This window comes from Lolium rigidum, chromosome 5, assembly GCF_022539505.1.
Source record: "Lolium rigidum isolate FL_2022 chromosome 5, APGP_CSIRO_Lrig_0.1, whole genome shotgun sequence".
Lineage (NCBI taxonomy): Eukaryota > Viridiplantae > Streptophyta > Magnoliopsida > Poales > Poaceae > Lolium > Lolium rigidum.
Genome location: NC_061512.1, coordinates 13,386,124 through 13,409,167, shown reverse-complemented (window position 1 = coordinate 13,409,167; position 23,044 = coordinate 13,386,124). Strand labels below are relative to the sequence as shown.

At 44.2% G+C, this 23,044-nt stretch overlaps 2 protein-coding genes across 2 annotated transcripts; both read right to left on the bottom strand.

Moving 5' to 3' along the window:
* Nucleotides 1–640: 640 nt before the first annotated feature.
* On the bottom strand, nt 641–4,180 carry LOC124655299 (microtubule-associated protein 70-1-like). Its single transcript, XM_047194218.1, is given in 12 exon segments — nt 641–1,079; nt 1,181–1,304; nt 1,307–1,367; nt 1,463–1,930; nt 2,036–2,107; nt 2,260–2,406; nt 2,521–2,676; nt 2,753–2,923; nt 3,016–3,186; nt 3,270–3,335; nt 3,775–3,860; nt 3,994–4,180. Coding segments are annotated over 12 exon segments (1,731 nt in total). The 5' UTR covers nt 4,166–4,180; the 3' UTR covers nt 641–1,042.
* An 8,126-nt stretch (nt 4,181–12,306) lies between these two features.
* Nucleotides 12,307–16,948, bottom strand: LOC124658017 (serine/threonine-protein kinase prp4-like). Its single transcript, XM_047196469.1, has 12 exons — nt 16,807–16,948; nt 15,733–16,691; nt 15,453–15,634; nt 15,110–15,342; nt 14,953–15,021; nt 14,664–14,736; nt 14,069–14,225; nt 13,694–13,985; nt 13,361–13,475; nt 13,068–13,231; nt 12,863–12,937; nt 12,307–12,781 (listed from the first exon to the last, which is right to left on the bottom strand). The coding sequence occupies exons 2-12, from the start codon at nt 16,638–16,640 to the stop codon at nt 12,593–12,595; spliced, it is 2,457 nt and encodes an 818-aa protein (XP_047052425.1). The 5' UTR covers nt 16,641–16,691; nt 16,807–16,948; the 3' UTR covers nt 12,307–12,592.
* Nucleotides 16,949–23,044: the final 6,096 nt, after the last annotated feature.

The window sequence follows — 23,044 nt, the reverse complement described above, 5'->3', positions numbered from 1 at the left end:
AAACAGTAGTCTTTTATTTTAAAGACCACATAATAATAAACTTTGGAACCCATGTCGAAGGTAAATGCATCGCAAAGTTGATGTTCTCTCTTCTCTAATTCTGAATTCAACTACATATAAACTGAGCAACAAGTCTTTTGCTGGTAGAAGTCGGAGACAACACCTTGAGCAGAGTTGTTAAAGTGCTTTCAGGGTTTGGTGAAGATGGGGTGGACTCCTCTAATGGGGCAAAGCAACTAGTACCACGGAGTTCTTTCGTCGAAGCACTATAGGGTTCATCGAAGTGCTTCAGATGGAGGGATGAACAATGGTGGACATGAGAAAAGAGCGGGAACCGATACTTTCATCTTTTGAGGTTCAGTTTCTGCTGCTGAGTGTCTTGTAGTAACTGTAGGAATTCATGCTACATGTTGTGTTTTGATAGCAGAGTTATTCGGTTTAGCCTATGTTTTTCTTCCTTTCGGCTAGGAGAAGAAAACTCGCGTATTTACCACTGTTTTGTCAGTTTCATACAAATGAAATTGCGAGTAATCAAAAATAAAATTAGATAAACAATGTATATACACAAACTATTTAGCTTTTCTTCAACGAATTACATAGTACCAACCACAAACTATTTATTAGTATTTTGCAACCATACTCAACACAAGAGACGCCCGTTTGATTGCACTATCATCATCATGTTATGTTATTCACAACTTGGCTACCACAAAACACCAGCCATACATTACTCTCGAGTAGATTACAAATGGAAAAAAAAATGCAAGCACACACCAAACCTATGCACCAACAGCAGCGAAGGGTCCCAGTTCCGCAATAACAAATATGAAAAAAAAACTCATCAATCACACTAGCTTCACTCCAGTCACTGGTTGATCGATTGATTTTCTATCTGGGCAAAGGATTGCCGCTTCTGCCTGGTAGCAATATGCAATGCCATCTTCTTTTCTCCAAGAAGCAACCAGCAAGAGGATCCCATGATTAAACTAAACAAGAGATGCTCTGAGGTCCTTTGAATCCGCTCACAGTTTCCCTTTCCATATCACATATTGCGTGCCGAACCGCTCCTAGGCAGAGTCCTGAGATACACACTCACTCTTTGAGCAACATACTCTGAGGCAAAGAAAATTATTCCAAAATGTAGACAAGAGAATGATATCTCTTGTAAAATGTGACCTACCTTCCAGGTGGCAGCTGTGAACTGTTTGAAGAAACACTTGAGCTACCAAACCTTCTCGCCTTCGCGTCCTGCTCTTTCTCTAATCGCATAGCAGCCACCTCCTTCTCCATGGCGGCCACCTCCTCCTCATCTTCTTGGCATCTGATTCCATCGCCTTTGTCAAGGTATCAACTTTCTTAGCCAACATCTGCACATCAAACCACTCATTTAACATGAGGCAGGCTAAAGGAATGCAAGAGAATGAACTCGGACCTTTTGATACTAGTATCCAGCTAAAGTTACCTCAACTGCATCGTCCTTGTCTTTCAGGCTTTGATCCTTTTCATGGCACGCCTTCCTTAGAGCAACAACCTCCTTTTGCAGCATATCATACAGCATCCCCGATACTGTATCCTCCTGTTCAACAACTTCCTTTTCATCTGAGTTATTTGACTCCTTGTCCTCGCTGGAGTCTGTAGATACGTTCATGCCGATCCCATTTACATGGCCCTTATAGCGGTCGAGCGATCTACATCCTCCGTCAAAAGACTTTGATGCCCCTTTTGCATGGTTCACTAGAGTAGTTGTGGTGGTAGAAGATGCTGGTGATCTCATATGGAATGATGGCCGCTTTGATAGAAAGCCGTTGGTCTTGGATACACTCTCGGCAGCGCCGATAGACTGGCGACGGGCGGCGCTTGCATTGGTTCGAGATGTAGTAGACATTCTCAGTCCTTCCTCGAGTACTCTAAGCCGAAGCTGGAACTTGTCCTGCGATATTCGATGCAGATCATGATGAAGAGAGGATGGAAAGACAACTCATAGGAAGACACAAGTAAAAGGACTTGATGAGAAATATGAAGAGCAGATGTATACTTTCAGTTGAGCTTCTGATCTTGCAGCCCTTTCTGCTATAGCAAGTTTATCCCGGAGCTGCTGCATTTCTCCCTGTAAAAGGATAATCCTCCAGAGATTAACAAAAAGCGCCATAGTTTAGTCCGGTAAAACAAAAGAAAATACAAAAGGTCACATTTGAATATCCATCCAGAACTACACAACACCAGTGTAAAACTAGAACACATGAAGCCTTCGTTACTTACTTGTACAATCCTCCGTTCTTCAAGCCATTGTTTAACAGGCATAACTTTATCATTGCCATCTTTCCACTCATTTGCCACCACTACTGCAACCCTGTTTGCTGAAACCTTGGCACGAGATAACTCACGTTCCAGAGTTTTCATTTCCTCCTGACAACAACAACAACACGCAGGTAAGATACATTGGCATATAGTAATGTGATTTCAGATACACTAAACATCTTGAAATATACACAGATAAGGGTTCAAGCCATGACACATTACATTCATCTCCAGAACTTTCCGCTGATAGTCTCTCACAGCATTCGCGGCTGCACCACCAGCAAGAACAGCTTCCTCTAGCTCTCTGACAGTCTGAGTAAGCTTTTCAACCTCTGCAACTTTTTGGCGATGCATTCTGTCCAAGATCTTGTTCTCTTCCTGAAAAACCAAAAAAAAAAAGTCTCATACACCGTAACTAATTGCATGCCACAGCTAGTAACTGTACGCCTTATACCTGGCATATCTCAATCTGTTTCATCAATTCTTGGTTTTTGTTTTGCAGATCGTCCACCAAGGAAGCTTTTGCTAATGCTATCTGAACCGTCCTTTCCGCTTCCAGCAGAGCTGCTTCCTTGGACTTTGTAAGGCGATCTAATGCTCTGTTGTCATCTTGCAAGTTTGCAATCTGCACGAGAAAACCAACAGCTTAGCCTTTCAGCAGGAGTACACTGAATAAACAGGGACCGTGACATCTGCAGGCAAGTCTGGATGAAGCACCTCTTGACGAGCTAGCTTCAGCTCGGCCTCCAGCGGCGCGAGGATGGCCTCGATAGGAGGCATGTCATCGTCCTTCTGTGCCGCATGGACCCTCCGCAGCGTAGCCTCCGCCGCGAACTGGGCAGCCATTGCTGCTTTCTTCTCATCGTTGATCTTCTTCGCTTCGAGGTTCTGCAGCGTGCCAAATGCCGTTAGATAGAACTTTGAAGTTGAATTAAAAGAGAGAAAAAGGAAGGGCTGGTCCGTTTCATTACTCTGCTTTCGAGGAGAGACTCTGTGAGCTTGAGCTTCCCGTCCACCTTCGCCAGTTCTTCCGTAAGCTTACATTGACGCGGAAGGCAAAGTCAGGATTGTCCAGAGAGTTGAACAAACATATTATAATTTTGAAAGTAGTACTCCCTCTGTCCCAAAATAACTTGCTCCGTATCTATGACTAAAATGCGTCTATATACTTCTGTATCCAGACAAAGTTAAGCAAGTTATTTTGGGACTTTGACAGATGTGTGAAAGAAGAAAACATTTCGTGTGCAATGACAACAACATTGAGAGTGATTTTCCATTCTTCCTTGCATGTTTCCATTATCTAGTTGTAAGCAATTAATCATCTATCACAATATCAGAGCTGGTACGCATTGAAGATAGTTACATATGGAGCTTTCGTGTCCTTGTCCAGGAAAAAGACATAATTGCTTGCTCTGAAGTTGGGATCTTTCTACTAGTAGTCTACCAAGATGTGAAAGAGAGAAGCAGAGTACTGACATCCTCGACGGCCTTCTCGCGCGCGCGCTCGGAGAGGCGGAGGGCCCTGATCTCCGCCTGCGCGTCCCCAAGCTCTTTCTCCTTATCTGCACGCGCAATTCAGTACCAACCAATCAAGAACGGGTCGGAGATCTGGGCGCGCGCGCGCGCGGCAGTGGAGCTTGGTAGATCAGATCAGAGCAGAGCAGATCGGGTTAGTGAGATGAGGCGGGAGCTTACAGTGGAGGTCGTTCTCGAGGCGGGTGAGCTCGACGCGGACAGGATCGGAGCCGTGGAGGAGGCTGATGAGGTCCTCCATCTCCAGCGCCGGCTTCAGCCGGGCCTGCCGCTGCTGCGGCGGCTGCTTCATCGCCCTGCCGCCGCCGCCGCCGTCGCCGTACGGATCTGCCATGGCCGCCGGCAATGCCCGCCAGCAAATCCCAGTCGCAATGCGTCCTCCCTCGGAGCTCGGTGGGGCGGAGAGGAGAAGAGAGAGCGCGTGTTAATGGCGGTGAGGCCACATGATGACAGACAGTGACGAGGAGAGGATTGTCATTTGCTAACTCACTCACTCACTCGACTGTCCATGTTACCGCCATGTGACCATTCATTCTTGGATTTGACCTTGTGGACTTTCTACTGAACCAATAATAGGAGTAATGGCTTTCTTTTATTTTGTCAAATTAGACCAGCAAAATAGAAATTTGTGAAGACATGACATTTTGTTTTCTAGGTGGAAAACCTAAGAGATGTGTTATCTTTGTTCGCCTATCGTGTAGCAGTTCCTTCATTTGTATTAGGGCTACCTCGACGTATGTCTTTTGACATATTTGAAGTTGATAATGTCATTTATCGAATAAACCGTCCTTTTTTCTCTTCCACGGGAGGGTTTTCCTTATACAGGTTGATTTCCTTCGTAAAAAAGTTATAATTGGAGCATATCAGGTTATCGGTGCATGCGCGTGCTCATCCTCGTGTATATCAAACATAGAAGTGCCAAATTCCTCGCTAGAGTTGCGCGGTTAAACCTTGGTGAGTCAATGCAATATTAGTATTTTACATAAGACCCATATAAGTTTTGTGTGGTGTGCAACAATCTCTATAATCTACTAGGCGTATAGATGTATATGTGTGGATTTGTAGATGCCTCAAATAAGCAATTGATATTATATGTAATTAGTAAAGATTTTATATGGAACAACAAACTCTTTATTCATCGGGCTCAGAGTTACACTCAGCTAATACTAAACGAGATATAGATTTGGATCGTGGGGCAACCAAAATGTTTGGTTCGCCCAGGTTTGTGGTGGTTAGCTAGGCAATATACAACTTTGTTATGCTCTTTGTCGATCTACATGCCCATTTTCCTTCGAGGCTTTTATTCTTCGTGATGATCTAAGATTTTCTTGAAGAGAGAACAGACATTCTAACCATTGAAGAGCCAATGTTAATATTTTCTTCCCTTTGCAAGCTTCGACCCCAAGTGTGTCGTGGTTGTTGGACATGTATCATCAAGGTAAGAAAATATTACTTCGCCTAATTCACAATGTAAAATCATCTCATCACCAATGGAGACATATGCTTCTATATAAGATCCATCAACCAAAAAGGGCAACTAGGCATTGATAGGTTTCGGCCAAGGCTACACACATTTGGATGGCCAAAGTTGTTTTCGGCAGAATTTGACCAACATTTTTTCATGTTTACCATCATGCGGGCTTGACTTATCATGGTAGGTACGTCGATACATGGGTTATCGTTATTTTTTATTGTATATTGTATGAACTTCTGTCATATTTCATTTCAAGGGGATACCTTGCATGAAATTTATGACATGGTATGAGTTTGCCAACTATCACGGTGTAATTTTCTTTTAAAAAAACTTGGCCATATTCATAAACTTGTTATTTTCGTGAAATAGGAAATTCATACGCTCCATGGACAGAACAAAAAGTGGAGTGTTGGTATGAGTTTATTACCAGATAAAATTGGGAGAAACTCATCCGCTAGAAATGCTTTATTTTGTTTCGTTCCCGTTCTTCATTTCCTTATTATCGAATCCATGGGGGACTTGTCATATTTAAAATCTTTTTACATTCTGCTCTGTTTACAATTCTTTCGTACTCTCTTCTCTTTACCACGCGATAGGTCAGCGAAGCGTGAGCGGGCGCTCCGAAGTAAAGGCCAAACACTTCGGCCTAAGGGGAATGAGCAACAAAATGACAAGATGAGGTGCCCCGGGCACCCCCATATAGAAAGAAGGGTCGAAGGTTTTGGGCATGGCGGAGCTAGCTATCTGGCAAAATCTGGCTGATGCCACACCTAAATTTATATATTTTGTATAGTATGTATGTGTAGATTTGCATAGGTCAATTAATTTTGCTTAGCACATATTCATTCCGCCACACCTAAAATTCGATTCTACCTCCGCTACTGTTGGGCATGTAGCTTCCCCCCATGGAGTTACACTCAGCTAACACTAAACAAGAGATGGAGTCTGGATCGCGGCGCGAAAGTTTGTGGTGGTTAGCTAAGCAATGTACAACTTTGTTATGTTCTTTGTTGATCTTCATGCTCGTTTTCCTTTGAGCCTATTATTCTTCGTGATGATCCAAGATTTTCATGAGCTAGCATCCCTTTTGTTGAAACTAAATATGAAAGATTAGCAAGCATTTGAATTGTTTGAAGAGAGAGCAGCCATTCTAACCATTGGAGAGCCAATGTTAATATGTCCTTCCCTTCCCAAGCTTACACCCCAAGTAATATGTCTTCGTTGTTGAACATGTATCACCAAGGTAAGAAAATATTACTTCTCCTAATTCACAATGTAAGATCATCTCATCACCAATGGCGACATGTGCTTCTAGGTAAGATCCATCAACTGAAAAGGACAACTAGGCCGGTGATAGGTTTCAGCCAAGGCTACACACATTTGGATGGCCAAAGTTGTTTCGGCAGAATTTGACCAATATTTTTTCATGTTCACCATCATGCGGGCTTGACTTATCATGGTAGGGACGCCGATACATGGGTTATCATTGTTTTTACTGTATATTGTATGAACTTCTGTCATGTTTCATTTCAAGGGGATACCTTGCATGAAATTTATGACATGGCATGAGTTCCCAACCTATCACGGTGTATTTTTATTTTGAAAAAACTTGGCCATATTCATAAACTTGTTATTTTCATGAAATAGGAAATTCATACGGTGCATGGACAGAGCAAAAAGTGGAGTGTTGATGAAAGCAAGCCGTGCTATTTTTATTACCAGACAAAATTGGGAGAAGCTCGTCCGCTAGAAATGCTTTATTTCATTTTGTTCCCATTCTTCATTTCCTTATTATCAAATCCATGGTGGACTTGTCATATTTAGAATATTTACGCGGTCTGCTATGCTTACAATTCTTTCGTACTCTCCTCTCTTTACCACGCGATAGGTCAGCGAAGCGTGAGCGGGCGCTCCGAAGTAAAGGCCAAACAGTTCGACATAAGGGGAATGAGCAACAGAATGACAAGATGGGGTGCCTCAAGCACCCGCATATAGAAAGAAGGGTTGCAGGTTTCGTAGTAAAGACCAAACAGTTCGACCTAAGGGGAATAAGCAACAAAATGACAGGGTGAGGTGCCTCGGGCACCCCTATATAGAAAGAAGGGTTGCAGGTTTTGGGCCTGTAGCGCCCCCCCCTCATTGAGCGGTGTTTTTTTGGCAAGTGATGGCATGAGGGAGGCTTTGGATATGGCCACCGACTTGCAAGTGGGAGATCTGTAGGTTGCCTCGGACTGCCTGGAAGTGATCCAAGCACTAAAAATCCCATATATGGGGGTTTTTTGGATCGATGTTGCATGAGGTAAAAGCGGGCTGAACAGATGCAACTATTTTTCTCGCATGAGGGTAGAGATCGCAACAAAGAAGCCCATGTTTTGGCAAGATTTGAATGTAGGTCACCATATTTGGTTCCTTGCCCCTCCTCTGGAGTTCGATTTGAATATATAAAGGACATTAACTAGTCCCAAAAAGAAAGCTTATCATACTTCATCCGCTCCAAAATGTCACGCTTTTGTTTACATACAGATGTATCTAAAAGTATTTTAGAACAAAGGGAGTAGTACTTTTTTACAAAAATTGCGATGCCATTATACGACTTCCTTTCTGAGTTACAAATCAGGTTGCAATTGTGATTTGTTTTAGTTACAAGTGTGATTGTAACTAAAAGATGCTAATTGCAAATCGGGTTGCAGGTGTTTTTTTTCAGTTGAAATGTTTCAAATGCTCACTACGATCCATAAAGTGTCAGAAATTTTGTACTAATCTAGTACTATATATTTTTCACGTGTAAATCAGGATGTAACTAAGTTTTTTACCGGTTACAAGTTATTACTTCCATTCTGAAATAGTCTACATTCTAGGTCTAAATTTTATTTTGTTCTGAAATACTCTATATATTCTAGCTTTTAATCAACAACACAAAACAAATTGGTTTTGCTCTCGTTGTTGTTATTTTCAATGTAGCTTTGATTTTGATTAGTTGTTCACATAGCAATACTAATGTGTCTCATTTTTTTTTCTAAAATGTAAACTAAATCAGAACAGAGGTTGTTCACATGCTCCCTCCGTTCTGATTTAGTCTACCTTCTAAAAAATAAGACAAACTAATATTGCATTTAATAGTACTACTTAGATATATGAACAACCAATTCAAGCTACATTAAAAATAACAACAACCAATAAAAAGAGTTAAACCACATCGTTTTCAGTGTTGTTGTTGACTTAAAGCTAGAATGTAGAGTATTTCAGAACAAATTTTGGGGCTAGAATGTAGACTATTTCAAAACGGAGGGAGTATCTAAGTAGTACTAACAAATACAATACTTATTTGTCTCATTTTTTCTAGAATGTAGACTAAATTAGAGGGAATATACTACAACTAGGACCTTTCCAATTATAAGTCACGTTGCAAATGAGATTTTTCTCAATTGCAAGTGAGGTCGTAATTTTTTTTATAATTGATTGCAAATGATTTTTTGCATCATATTTTGCTGCTGAGTAGTTTTTTGAAAGTTCGAGCTAAAAGGACTACAACGCAGTTACATAGTTGCTGCAATTCGTGACACGGCCATTGCAGCTGAGACTGAAGCAACCTTCGCAACTCCTTCAGTTAGGATGGCCTGGTAGGATGGTCTTTATTTTTATGGCTATGAATGTGGCAAACTATGAAGCTAAGGAACTTTTCGGTTGGCACAGAAAAGGTCTCGATAAAAGTTGGAAATAAGTTCATCTTGCTTTTTGGACATCACTACAATATCATCACACGTATGACTGCGATCAATTTGGTCATGGTGGCAGCATTGACATTGATAGGTGTTTCCCAAACAAAAACACATGGCAATATAACAAATATGTATCATAAGCCTTAGCACATGGATTTCAATATCTAGCATGGAAAGAGATGATAATAGCTCCACATGCCACAAGTCAGACGCTAAAACACTCCAGGTTACAGCTTATTGATCATACAGCAACCCAAAGAACATAATAATAATACGGAGTACAATAAAAAAAAGAACAAACTTCAAGCAACAAAACGTGTTGTATATGTACATCTGCTTCAGCACAGAATCTGAATCGATCAATTCATACCAAACAGGCACCTCAATCAAGCATGCAAGGCAGCCAAAAAGAATCACCAACCATCCACTGACACAGTGCCTGCCATCTTTGAAATACAGGTAAACCACGGATTTGTTGGATTTTTTACTGATAACTTCTCCATACCCTAGGGATAATAATCGTGTTGCTCGTGTAACATAATAAACATACGAATATAATAACCATATAGATTCCATCTTATAATTCAAAGTTCCACGTCCTGGCCACACTCCGGAAACAGGCTAGGTGCCATCAGTTCCCTGCTCACACTCCAAAAACAGGCCTTGTGACATTGGTTCTTAGACGTGGGTAAACAAGCTGACCAGAGGATTTCAACCAGCTATAAATATGTAAAGCCATATCCCAAACAACTCTTTTGGCAGGAGCAAGAAAGATATAGAACTTCAACTGGACAGGGCAGCAAACTGTTTTACGTCCACAAAACTTAACTCTATGCGAAGAAGTTTTACCAAGTGAAATATATTTCATTTTAAGAACAACATGAACTAGATATATTAAAATACAATGGCATGCAAATGTCCTTTGAAGGGAAAGGATAGCAGATATTAATGCTACTACAACATTACCCAAAAATGGATGTATCTACATGTTTTAGTACTCCTCCAATTTAAAATAATTGTCCAAAAATGGATGTATCTAGACATGTTTTAGTACTCCCTCCAATTCAAAATAATTGCCCAAAAATGGATGTATCTAGACATGTTTTAGTGTGTAGATACATCCACTTTTGGGCAATTATTTTGAACCAGAGGGAGTATTCTATTATTGGGAAACAACTAATGTAGATGTAAGTGCAGATCCAGCAATGCAGGAAAAGAGGTCAAAACTAATCATATCCATCAAACTTTTACCAAGAATCGCCTGGCAAGAAGTTCAACATGCTAGCAGAATCGGATGAATGCAATTGCTTAACCACAAAAGAAATAATTTAATGATGTTCTTAATATATTATTGAATATTTCAAATGCAAGTGGATATTTAAAGCACGAACAAAGAAATAGTACTACACATCATATATTCCTTCCGCCCACATTTAAATGGCATTCTAGTTTTGCATGCTACAACTTTTTCGAGAGTACACAATTGCGTACCGTAGTTTTATAGAAGGTAGAAAAACAGTTAGTACAAGAAATGACAGTACCACTGCAAACAGTGTGTCAAGACACCCACACCCCCCACACACACACACTTTGACTATCAATTTGAACAACAATACATGAGAATTAGGTAATAAATTATACCATTAGCAACTTTATTTGAATATATGTATTCAACGGTATAATTTTTCTAGCACACAACCATGTTTTATCAGTCAAATTTATGGTCAAAGTTGAACCTCTAAAAACATGTGCGCCATCTAAGGAGGACGGAGGGAGGAAACACATGAATTATGATTCTGTATAAGTCAGGCACAAAATCGAAAAGAAAGACAGCAATTTCTAAGTATTTACTCAAATCCAATGTCGAGTTTTCTCACATGGGAGGAGAAAAATCCATATTTTTTAGTGCGAACTAAAAGGGCGCCATCTAATGTGGAAGGAGCTAGGGAGGAAACACGTGAATTATGATTTTGTATAAGTCAGGCACAAAATCCAAAAGAAAGAGAGCAATTTCTAAGTATTTACTCAAATCCAATGTCAAATTTTCTCACATGGGAGGAGAAAAAATCCATATTAGTAACTATTTTTTATGAGTACAAAAGAAATGGTAATTACAAGGGAAACACGGCTTACCATGAATTCAGTGTTCATTAAAATACTTACTGAATCCTCCATTTACCAAATAACACCTAGACCTACATGGAAAAATGCCTGTACAAAGAGAGGACTCTTAACAGCAAACTGAAACAATGACATATCCAAAGTTAAAAGAGGTTACCATGACAAGTTGCTAGTTCAACCAGGAATCTCCAACCCAGGGCCTCAATAACATAACATAACACGAAGGGAAATGGAAACTTTTGATTGATATTCAACATGGAGAGAGAGAGGTGTAAAACAACAAAAAAAGCTTTCCTAGAACTATTTCAATGAAGCTAGCGAAAGTCGATGATAGTGTGGACATTCGCAATATACTTGAAATTCCCAGAAGACTCATAATTTCAATAATGTAAAAAAAAATATGGCATTGTACATTTGTATGTATCTTAGAGACTTTATATATACATATTCCACCATCCACATATCATACGTCTACTAGTGGAGAAAGGTGAAATATAGCAATTGGTGACGAATAAGATTTAACTTTTTGTCACTAGATGTTGTACCATAGCAGTTCCAAATAGAAAGAAATTTGTATTAAGAGACCAAATGAACGACATACAAATATGTGACTATTCAACACTAACAAAATTTCAATATCACTATGTGTCTACACATGACCCACTTAACCAAATTAACCGCAAAAAAACAGTTTTTGAAAGAACAAAACAAATTACGTTATATGGATTACTTATAAACGCATAAGTTACCCAGATAGCAACCAGGGTACCTTGTTTGGCCCTTTAGGATATATAATATAAGATGTGCATGGAGCAGCCCTGGCAGAAACCCTGAACAGAAAAAAAGAATTAGAATCTTAAAATCCAAAAAAAAATTACAAGTAAATTAATAACAAACAAGGCATGTTTTAGTATTAAATAAAACAACTTGTCAAGCAGTGAGAACATCTGGTGCATTGCACCACCAGATAAGTAAATGCCTGAGGCCATGCCGCCAAACATATACAACAGACAACCTTAAACATCAGCACAGTGGTTGACAGAAGAAAAGAGAAGAGTGTGCCTGGTCAATAGACATGGCAACCACTCCCAAAGATTTGCACACTCTAGCTATTAGAAACACATAGAACTTGATTTCCCAACATACAAGTGAGCACAATTGTTAAGTGAACGCGATTTCATGTATATCTTGTAAATCCACAGGAAAAATTGTGTACAGTGAATGAAATGCCAGTCGGCCAGTTGTCTTACAAGCAACAGAACCTATCCAACTGATAAGTGCATGCAGCAAGGTCTGTAAGACAGTCATCTCTTCGCAATCCCAAGCTTTGTCCACGTACTCAGATCTCATAGCTCCCAGGAGGCCAGGACACAAGATAGAAATGCCGATCATTAGACAAGAACCCAAATTATAGTTTACAATGTCAAGAGGAATCAACATCTTATTTTCACTTGCCAGTGATAAATGGATGGCTAAGTGCCTGCGATACGGTTATCCTCTTATCTGGATCTAAGATAAATATTTTTTCAAGAAGATCTTTAAAATTGGAGAGCATTCTTGGGTCCTCTCCAGGAAAGTTCGAAACCAAAGAACCAAAATCCTTTGGTTTAATGTTGAGAATCAACTTCCTCATGGGCTGCAAACACAAAATAGAAAGAATTAGGACTCTGAAAAGTTTATAATATATATGCCATAGAGAATATGGTTGCATCAGTACCTTTTTTGTCACAGGATCCTCCTCAATAGCATTAAAATTATGATCTTGGTCGAAGTGTTGCATCGTGAAGGCACCCTGTGAAATTGGGAACATTAGTATAGAAAAATATTTATATAGTATAACATGAGTAGGTAGGCTTGCAGCGGTGAAGCTAATAAAGAATCAAGGAAGAGAAGATTCGTCTAGTTCATAATAGTTTTCTTACCTTTTTGAGCATCTTCTTAGGGAAGGGGCCCTTCAGTTCCATATGAAGCCGAAGCATGTCGTTATTTGTTGCACCTGGAAACAGGACCTTTCCAGTAGAAAGTTCATATAGACAGCAGCCAACTGACCAGATGTCCAACGGGTGATCATAAGGCAACCCAAGAACTGCAAGAATAATACCTCATTAAGTAAGCTACATTTTTTTAAAATCAAATACGTGTATGAAGATGGCCTGTGAGTGGAAACAGTACAATACAAACACAGCAAACTAAGGAACAAGAAGAAAGAACTCACTGATCTCAGGTGCCCGATAGAAACGGCTCACGAGATAAGGTGTGACCTCGTTCATTCCAGCAAGCATAGCATTGCCAAAATCACATAGCTTTAGGACATTCTTAGCATCATTCACCTAAAATACAATCAAAGAGGTGCAAGTTAAAAGGATGTCAACTTGCCAACACTGAATAAATGCTCCACAATAAAGGATAAGACCATCACCTAACCCAAATATTTGGAAAGTTTCACACCACTAGTTGCTAAAGATGTAAAACATATTTAACCAAACTCGACAAAAGCCTACAAAAGATAATACTACAGTGAAAAGACATGCAAAGCAAGATGTCATACCAGCATATTATCTGGCTTTATATCACAGTGCAGAACTTTGCAGTTCTTCAGGTGCTTCAGGGCGATGAAGAGCTGCTTTGAATATGCCCTCACAGCAGTCAGCTTAAGCCCAATATTACGACCAAATTTCTTTAGTACCTCACGGAGATTCATATTTAAAGATTCAAAAACTAAGCAAAGATGGTTCCGGTACATGAAACTAGAAATAAACCGCACGCAGTGTCGTCTGTCCTCACGGTCCGCACTTGCCAGTTTTTCCAATATTGAAACCTCTTGCTTACCGGCCTTGTACCTGTAGTAACAGATAGTGAATTAAGTCCTCCAAGATGAAACGTACATGAACCGACCACAAAACATGTTTATGGATTAACTCACATTGTCTCGTTCTTGCGAATGATTTTAATAGCAACTACTTCAGGATCATCTTTTCCGGCTTTAAGATCTTTTGCACGGACGACTGTTGAGAATACCCCCTTCCCGTGTGCAGCTGTAATCTCATAACGGCCATCCAACAATTCCCCAAACCGGTGAGCTGTAAAGATTTGCAAATATAAGGCGACAAGCATTGTTTTTATTAGAGGAAACAGTAAGAAAAGTTCCTAATGCAGCTTTAATATTATATAAAGATTATAAATAGAAGTTCAAAACTAATAAAAGAGGCTACATTTAAAGAAGGTCTGTAACTAATCAGAAAAGACCACAGCAGTTTTGAGTTTAACCTTGTGACCAACCATGGTGGGTTCCTGTCGAACGATGTGACGCCTTTTAACATTGAGTTCAGAAAAGACCACAGCAGTTTTGAGGTCAGCTCATGTTTGCATATGTGAAGCTAATTATCGAAAGTGAGGGCTTCGTTTTCGAAAACATTGAATAGACAAGTATAGGGAGACAGTGTCTGCCTTTTAACAAAGAAAGACTGCATTTTAACAAAGAAAGAAACTAAAGGGGAAAGGTGATTAGCAGAACTTACTATAGTAACCCTCAGGATCATCCCAATTGTCATGAAGAGCATTTTTCTCAACGCACAAGCCATCTCCCTTGTCCTGCACAACAAAATGGTTTGAGATTAATAAAAAGAAGGCCGTGTTAATTTGACACTGGGTCACTGGGATAGTATATTTCTCATCGAAGTTCAACCATATGTCATGGTGCAACACTTACAAGTAACCCTTCTCCTATGACTTCTAATCAGAATGGTGAAGTATATTTCTTTGACCTTTGTGTTGACATAATAAAAGCAAATCTGATAAGAAACATACCAGTTTACGAAATCCTGCAGGCGATTCTCCAAAAATATCATCGCAAAACATATCTGGTGATCTCTCACTCTGAAAATTAGAAGGATCAACATAAATTTTCTGCTCGGTCTGATATATACTGCATAAACTATGTAGCTGGATAAGAGAACGAAATTACCTTTGGAGTACCCTCACCAAGGCCTGAAACACCCGTTGTCCCTTCATTAAGTAAGGCTTCCGCACGGGAAGAAACAGCACCATGTGCAGGAGATTTGACCACAGTGAAGTCTACTTCACCAGCAAATGCACCTGAAGAATCTAGCTTGTTTTCGGCTTCCTCATTGTCCATAGAATTGCTATCATTATCATCCTTCTCATCCACAGCCTCATTTCCATCCACTGCTCTTACTTCTGTGCAATCAAAAGTTCGTTTGTCACTAAAATGTAAGTTAAATTGGACATAAAACAGTACATGTATGCTGGTCATGAATAAGTAACCCAAATTTAGATAATCATGTTACCTTCATCATTGCTTCTAGGTAATGATTCCAGTTGCTGCTTCTGTATTTGTTGCTGCCTGTACTTTGCCATAATAGCTTCTTTCCTCCTCCTCGCTTCCTCCTTAATCTTTTCAGGGTCATCTTCTTCCTGCATTGCTAACTGTTGTTCAATTTTCTCTTGGTAGTCTTCTTCATCTTCTTCCCTAATACCATGAGGACAGAAGTACAATAAGTATATAAAGATTTTAAAAAAAAGCAGCAAAGCAGAGAAGGATAGCAGATCATGTGAAAGAGGCCTTACTTCAAAGAATGTTCATCTCTAGATCGCTGGCTTCTACTGTCTGCATCTCTACCTTTATCCCCAGACCTCGACCTGTCTTTATGAACATCAGATGTGCTATATCTCGAGCGTGTAGAATCCCTGTGCCAATCACTATTGCTAATAACTCTGTCCTTGCGTTCGCCAGCTCCGGTTCTCCGAGTTTCACTTTCCATATCCCTATGCCGCCCCCTGTCTCTATCATCCCTCCCTCTATCCCTTTCATGCCAAGCACCAGCCGCGCCATAACTGTCCTTACTTGTATCCCTTCTCTCATGGTCCTTATTATGCCTTGAACTACCACTGCGCCTTTCCCTCTCCCTGCTCTCCTCACGAGCGTGCCGTGCGCTTTCCCTTGGTTCAGGTCTACTGTGACTGCTGCTCCTTTCCCTGTGCCTACGGTCAACAACGCTGTCTCTATCCACAGCACTGCTGCTGTGCCTTCTTTCATCCCTGTATCTTTCCCGGCTATCACGCCTGTCACCATGCCCATCACGACCGACACGGCTGCTGCTCCTCTCCCTCTCATCCCGGCGCGTCCTGGTTGACTGCCTGTCAAACCCATTCCTATCGTCGGGCTCGTCCCTCGGACTCGCCCGCACACCATTATTAGCCTTGGCATCAGCTTCCCCGGACCTCGAGTGATGGACTCCAGCGTGGTGCCTCTTGGAAGGAGATACTCTGGTGTGGTAAGAATCTTTATTAGAAGATGAAGTTCGGTGATTCTCATCTTTGCGCTTCCTTCCCTCCCTGTCATTTGTCGGTTCCGGAGATTTCGACACCATTTGACCGTGCTCAGCTTTCTCTGCATCGCTGGAAAAGATACCTCCGCTTTCAGTCATGTGTTGGTCTCTGGAGGGCGAGCGACTAGGCAGGCGCGGAGCATGCATCTCGGTTGCCTCAACGGCCGAGTTTCCTACAGCATCGGCACCAGAGAGATCCTGCACTCGACATACACATCAAACTCCGGTAAGTAAATTTCGCGGCCTTTAGAGGGTAGCAAGCAAGCAGCATGGGGGGGAAATACAATAAATCGAAGAAGAAAAAACTACATACTAGTTCCGTTTCGAGCAGTTGTTCCCGAGCGATTCATTCGAGAGTTTTGCCTAGTTTAGACTTGCCCCTGGCTGGGCAGCGCAGCGGGCGCCTGAACAACTGAAGAGCGCGTGCTAACGCATTGCAATTCCTAAAATCGAGAAGACATAGGGTGGGGAGAGAAGGGGACAGACCGGGGCGGCGGCTTGCGGGGCGGCGAGATCCGTAGAGACGGCGGCGGCGTCGTCCAGTATCTCCCCCTCCTCGACGTCTTCGCCGGCGCCGTCCGCGGCGGCGGGGGGCAGCGGGTCGTCGTCGGCGTGACGGTGGCGGTGGGAACGGCGGCGGTGGTGGTGCTTGTGCCTGCGGCGCTTGGGGGAGGCGTCGGGGTTGGCCTCGTCGTCGCGCGAGCGGCGGCGGCGGTGCTTGGCGGGTGACGTCGGCGAGGCGGGCGGCGACGGCGAGGGGTCTCCGGCCATCGGGGCGAGCGGGGTAGGGTTAGGGTTTGCGAGCGAGGCGACCGGCGAGTCGGAGGTCGGAGGGAGGATTCGCTTACTTGGTTGGCTTTATTGAGTCGACTGACAGGGTGACCCCACACTCCCACACGGCTCCGTTTCAGATTGGAGTCCACTCAATGTCTAGAGCATCTCGAAAACCCAACCCGGCCTGTAAAAGTAGGGGCTGAAAGGGCGAACTGAACACAAAGCTCTACTCGTGGCGCGATGAAATTTCAGATCAGACTAACTGCTTCCGCCGGTACAGTCGCCGGAATCCAGCCAAATTCCGGCGAATCTCAACCTAATCCGACCGGGATGTAGCATCGCAACCTTGCTGGACTACAGCAGGGCGACCGACGGTAGGTGGCGCAGCGGAGCAAGCTGGTGGCGGGTGTTGAAAGTAATCGAGATGTAAATCCAGAGAGACAACAAATGATTCAACTGGTCTTCTTCATTGATAATTCACATCTTTATACAAGGAGAAGGGACGCGGATATGGGTCACGTCCGTTTGAAGAGGTGTGAGCAAAAGTTGTATATGTTGACAAACCAACCAACATACAAAATTACACAAGATGGAGGATTATCCCTTTAATTAACATATTAATTAAATCCTAACACTCCCCCTAATCCTTGCGTGTCCTTATGCTTAGTCGTCTCTAGAATCATCTTTGGAATCATCTCCTCTGAAAACCCCGTAGGAAAAATATGAGAAGAGTAGTGTGTATGATATGTTGCTAAAACTCCTTAAAACCTAGTGAGAAAAATAAGGAGAAAATGGTGCAACATATAATGGTTAGATACGCTGTTAAAACTCCTTCAAAACCAAGTGGGGAAATAACGATAAAATGACACAACATATAATTGGTATTGGCTCTTTGTTTTGTTAACTCGATACGAGAAAAACCTTCTAAAAGGGAAAACCCCATAGAGTATAGAGAATAATATATGTCGTATATATTTTTCTAAAAATCCCGTCAGAAAAAACAGAAAATAGGACATAATATTGATCGGCATAGATCAATTAGCATGCAATGCATGCACATTCAATCCTCACCGGATCGATTGATTTTTGCTGTTTGTCTTTGTTGGAACGGATAAACTAATCATTGTTGTTGTGTTGCCTCATATCTCCTGATTGGAACAGAAGAATTGGCATCTGCATCAGAAAACGGCACCGGCCACACTGGCATCCTGGCAGATGTCTGGCTCTGACATGGCGCCATTTTCCAGTGACAGTAAGGGCATCTCCAACCGGGCGACCCAAACGGATGGCCCAGCGCGTCCGTTTTGGGCCGTTTGCGTGGCCGAGCGGACGCGCGGACAGCGGCCCGCGTCCGCGTGTCCGTTTGGGTCGCGCGCTGCGCCCAACGCGCGGACGCACCGCATAATCGGACAAATACGAAAAGAAACGAAACATGGAAATTTTAAACGATATTTCATAAACATATGCCCTATTTTGGGCAAAATTTATACATAGCCCTATTTTGGGCAAATAACTGACAAAAGAAGCCCTATATGGCTTTTAAATTTAAACTAAAAACCCTCTAGTAGGGTTTGGTCGGCGGCGCGGTGGCCGCCGGTGCGCCGCCTAGCCCTCGTGGGCAAAGTCGGCGTCGTCGTCGTCGCCGACGACGTCCCCGGCGGCGAGGCACCGTTGTGGCTCGACCGCGCCGGGACTCCGCCACGGAGACCACGGGGCCTCCTCCCGGGCCGAGTGGGGGTCCGCGAGCGACCCGAGGTAGCGGCGGCGCGGATAGCGACGCCTCCTCCCCGAGGCGCCGCTGCCTCTCTGCGCGGCGCGGCGCCCGGCCTCCGCGCCGCCGCTCCTCGCGGCGCTCCCGTCGCCGGCGCGGCGCCCGGCCTCCTCCCGCCGCGCCGCTTCCTCCTCGTCCCGTCGCGCCCGACGGGCCCGGGCGTAGAGCACCCAGAGCTCCGCTTCCTCCTCCGCCGGCCGCGCCGCTTCCTCCAGCTCGGAGGTACGGATGGCATCTCGAAGGTCCGGCCAGTTGGCCTCCTCCTCCGCCGCCGAGATGAGCTTGGCGGCGCGGATGTCCGGATCCTCCTCCGAGGACTCGGGCTTCGGCTCGAGCAGCAGCGGCGGCGGTTGCGGCAATGCCTCTCCGATGTGGAGGCCGCCTCGGTTTGCTGCCGATGGCCGCAGCGCCGGCGGAGGCCGGCGGCCGCCGCTCGCCTCGTCGTCGTGGGCTCCGGGAGCGAAACCGCGCTTCGGGGCCATGGCGGCGGTTTCGCGGAGTGGAGCGGGGACCGGAGTGGAGTTCCGGATCCCCTCCGGTCCCCATTTAATACCCTCCCCGGTCACCGCCGGTGGGCCCAAAGGAGACGAGGCGACGGACGCCGGACGCGAGCGGACGGCGCGTGCCATCCGCGGCCACGCAAACCTAGCCAATATTTGGGCCGGGTTTGCGTCGTTCCGGACGCCGTGGCCGTCCGCTTTTGCGGTGCGTCGCCGCGTTGGGCCGGGATTTTGTCCGGATCGACCCATCCGGACGCGCGGGCGCGGGATGGGTCGCCCCGTTGGAGATGCCCTAACACCCTACGGGAGTTGCCACGGACTTGCGCATTCCGGCGGACACGGCACGAACGGCCTGGACCTCCGGCGAACTGCGACGGAACAGTGGCGTCCGCAAATGCAACAGCGACTCTACAAGAGAGCAAATTGGCGGAATTCATCGGAACAACCTTGTTTTTTTTAGTGTTACATACGGCTAAAATGACTGGTCGCATAAGGTAAACCATACTGTCACTATGCAAGGGTGGGCGATGCTCCTCTACGTACCACACGGTTAAATCAATCGTATTTGATGGGACCTCCTTTCAGACATGATCTTGTTCCCATAAGCGTTTGCGGTGTGAAGGGTTATCACAAACGTTTTCTCGCACCCAACCATGAGCCACTTGCAAGATCGTATACGATGAATTTTTAGGGAGCCGTACGTATTTATCACATATGGCACATATTTGTTTCGTATGCTTTCTGAAAGTGTCACAGATGTTTTATGTATGCAATAAGCATTATTAAACTGTACCCTTTTCCCCGACGGACGAACCGTTTTGCCCCTGCTCTCTCTCCTAGGCGGCGGGCAGCCAGATCCCATCTCCACCGGCGTGAGATCTGGGCCCCTCTCCCTCCGCTTGCCGCTCCGGCGGCAGGAGGGGGAGGGGACCTCGTTTCTCCTCCGTTTTGTAGTTAGGGCTTGTCTGCTGTGGTGCGTCGTTGGGGTGGTGGAAGCGGCGCCCGGGCAAATAATTCTGCCTCAACTCCACTCCCACACCAGCGGCGACCTTCACGGCGACGTCTCGGAGTTGTTGGCAAAGTGTGCTTGTCGATCTTTCAGGTCGGCAGCTTGGTCTTCTCGCCGTTCTTCAGATCTGGCGAGATCTGCTTCTCGACGTGTCGCTGGCGTTTGTTTGTCGTTGTCCACGACGATGCTGGGGGCCGGGGCGAGGTGGTTCTTCTGGAGCGAAGATATTGGCCCGGAGGTGGTGGATATGCCGTTCTTCTCCGACTTCGTCGATGGGAGGCGGCGTATCTTGGTCCAAGACGAGCACGGGGACGTCCCGCGCCGACGTGCCACGGCGAAATGTGCCTCGCTGCTTGCAGCAGGCCTCGTTCATCGACTCACAAAGCCTCTTTGGCGATGGTGTTTTTTTGGATCTTGCAATGGTGGAGGCTCGGCGTCTCTTCTTGCGTTCGTCTCGTGCGGCGGTGGATTTAGACGGTGGCGGCCGGCTATGGTGGTTGCGAGAAAACTCTATGGATCGTTTTGTATTTCTCGATCTTTTAGGATTTTCTCTGCAAATTCAGGATAATCATTTTATCCCGGTTTGTCTTTTAGTTTCCACATATGTTGCTTTATGTAACTTGGTTTTCGATTAATGAAATATGTGGTTTCTCTCAAAAAAAAAAGTAGCCCATGATTTAACATGGCGTGCAAATACATTTTGCAAAACTCATTTCTATTTGATTGTACAATTCACACACGAGATGTATACATGCATTTTTGACATAGATTCAATTGGTAGTTATGGAAATGAGAGTACTACAGAAATATTTCTTGATTATGTCGTTGCCTCCATGCATGAGAAGGTTATGCTGCAAATGCTAAATTTTTGTTGAGAATCTTCAGTAGTCTTGTCATCATCTATGTGATGTTCTGGCAACACTGTGTAACACACTTTTAACTAAAAAAGTGTTTTATACAATGGACTAAAACATCACAATAGCGACGGTTCGAGACACATCCCGTGGTTTCCAATCTTTATGACAAGGGAGCCATACTAGAGAGTGTAATTGTGTATCTCGTAACGACAACCTCTATATCTCATCCCAATCATTAAATACTGCACAAATCGGGCCTTAATCCGGCACAGCCGGGCGTATACCTGGGTATGGGCAGCCGGGCCCGAAAATACCACCTTGGGCCGGGCTAAACTTGCACATTGGGCCGGGCTTGGGCCTCATTTTGTAGCCCGAAGCAACAATCGGGCTGGGCTTGGGCTTCCATTTTCGGCCCGAATTTAGCCCGGCCTGGCCCGACTATTCTAATCTATGTAGATCTTGTTGGTCTCGTCCCGCAAATATCCCACCACAGCCGCCATATAAAAGCCTCACTCTTCCCGCTCCTCACAACCCTAGCTAACAAAATCCCCTCTCCCAGCTCACAGCGGCGGCGCGGACTCCACCCTCCCCTCAGTTCCCCACCCTCCCACGACACATCCAAGACTGTTGTCGGCCGCTCGTATACAGACGCCGCCGTCCGCCCGTGCGTCCCTGCGCAGATGTTGTGCAGATTTGTTTCCACGTTGTCCTCAAGTTGGCATCCTGGACGGTTGCATTGAAACAGCATCGAGGCATTGCGATGCTACCCTCTGTCGTATTAGTTATCTGTTTCCTATGCTGATAGATCTAGCTGTAATCGTTGCCTCCTTGTACCTCTAATATTCGTCATTTGTGTATGTATATAGATCTGTTGATTTGAGCCTGTAAGGGAACAAGGTCACACAGATCGGTTGATGTTTCTCTGATTTGTTTGTATGTATGAACTCAAATGGATCTGTACAAACTAGCATCTATCAATCGTTGTGGTTGATTTCTGTTTTCCCCTACTTTCATACAGATTTCTTCTACTGTATGCAACAATAGGAGTTATTTTCAACCATATTTTCTCTACGAACTTGAAAGGATTTGCTTGGAAAACGTCATATTTTCTCTACGAACTTGAAAGGATTTGCTTGGAAAACGTCAGATTCGGGCCATCGGGCCGGGCCTCGGGCTGTCGGGCTTTGACTCGGGCCGGGCTCGGGCCTGCAAAATGCTGAATTAGATCGGGCTGGGCCGGGCTCGGGCCTAACATATAGAGGTCGGGCTTTTCATGGCCCGGCCCGAGAAATGCCCAGATATAGCCGGGCGGCACGCCGAAAATTTCGGTAACAGGGCAACAGTCGTCGGCGCGCCGGACCACTCGCCGAATATTTCGGCCCAGATTCCGGTTCAGCTAAAAATCCCACCGGAAAATCCAGTTTTAACACAATTTTAGCAACTTTTGACCCCCGTTTTGACCCAAACTTTTGAACAACTCTTTATATCCTGTTTGACTCCAAATTTTCACAGCTATCTCACAACATTTTGACTCCATTTTGACAATTTTTCTGAGCCTGTTTGACTCCAAAATTTTGACAACTTCGACCGCTTGTTTTGACCTAAATTTTCGGGCATTGACTTTTATGTTTGAATTTCCG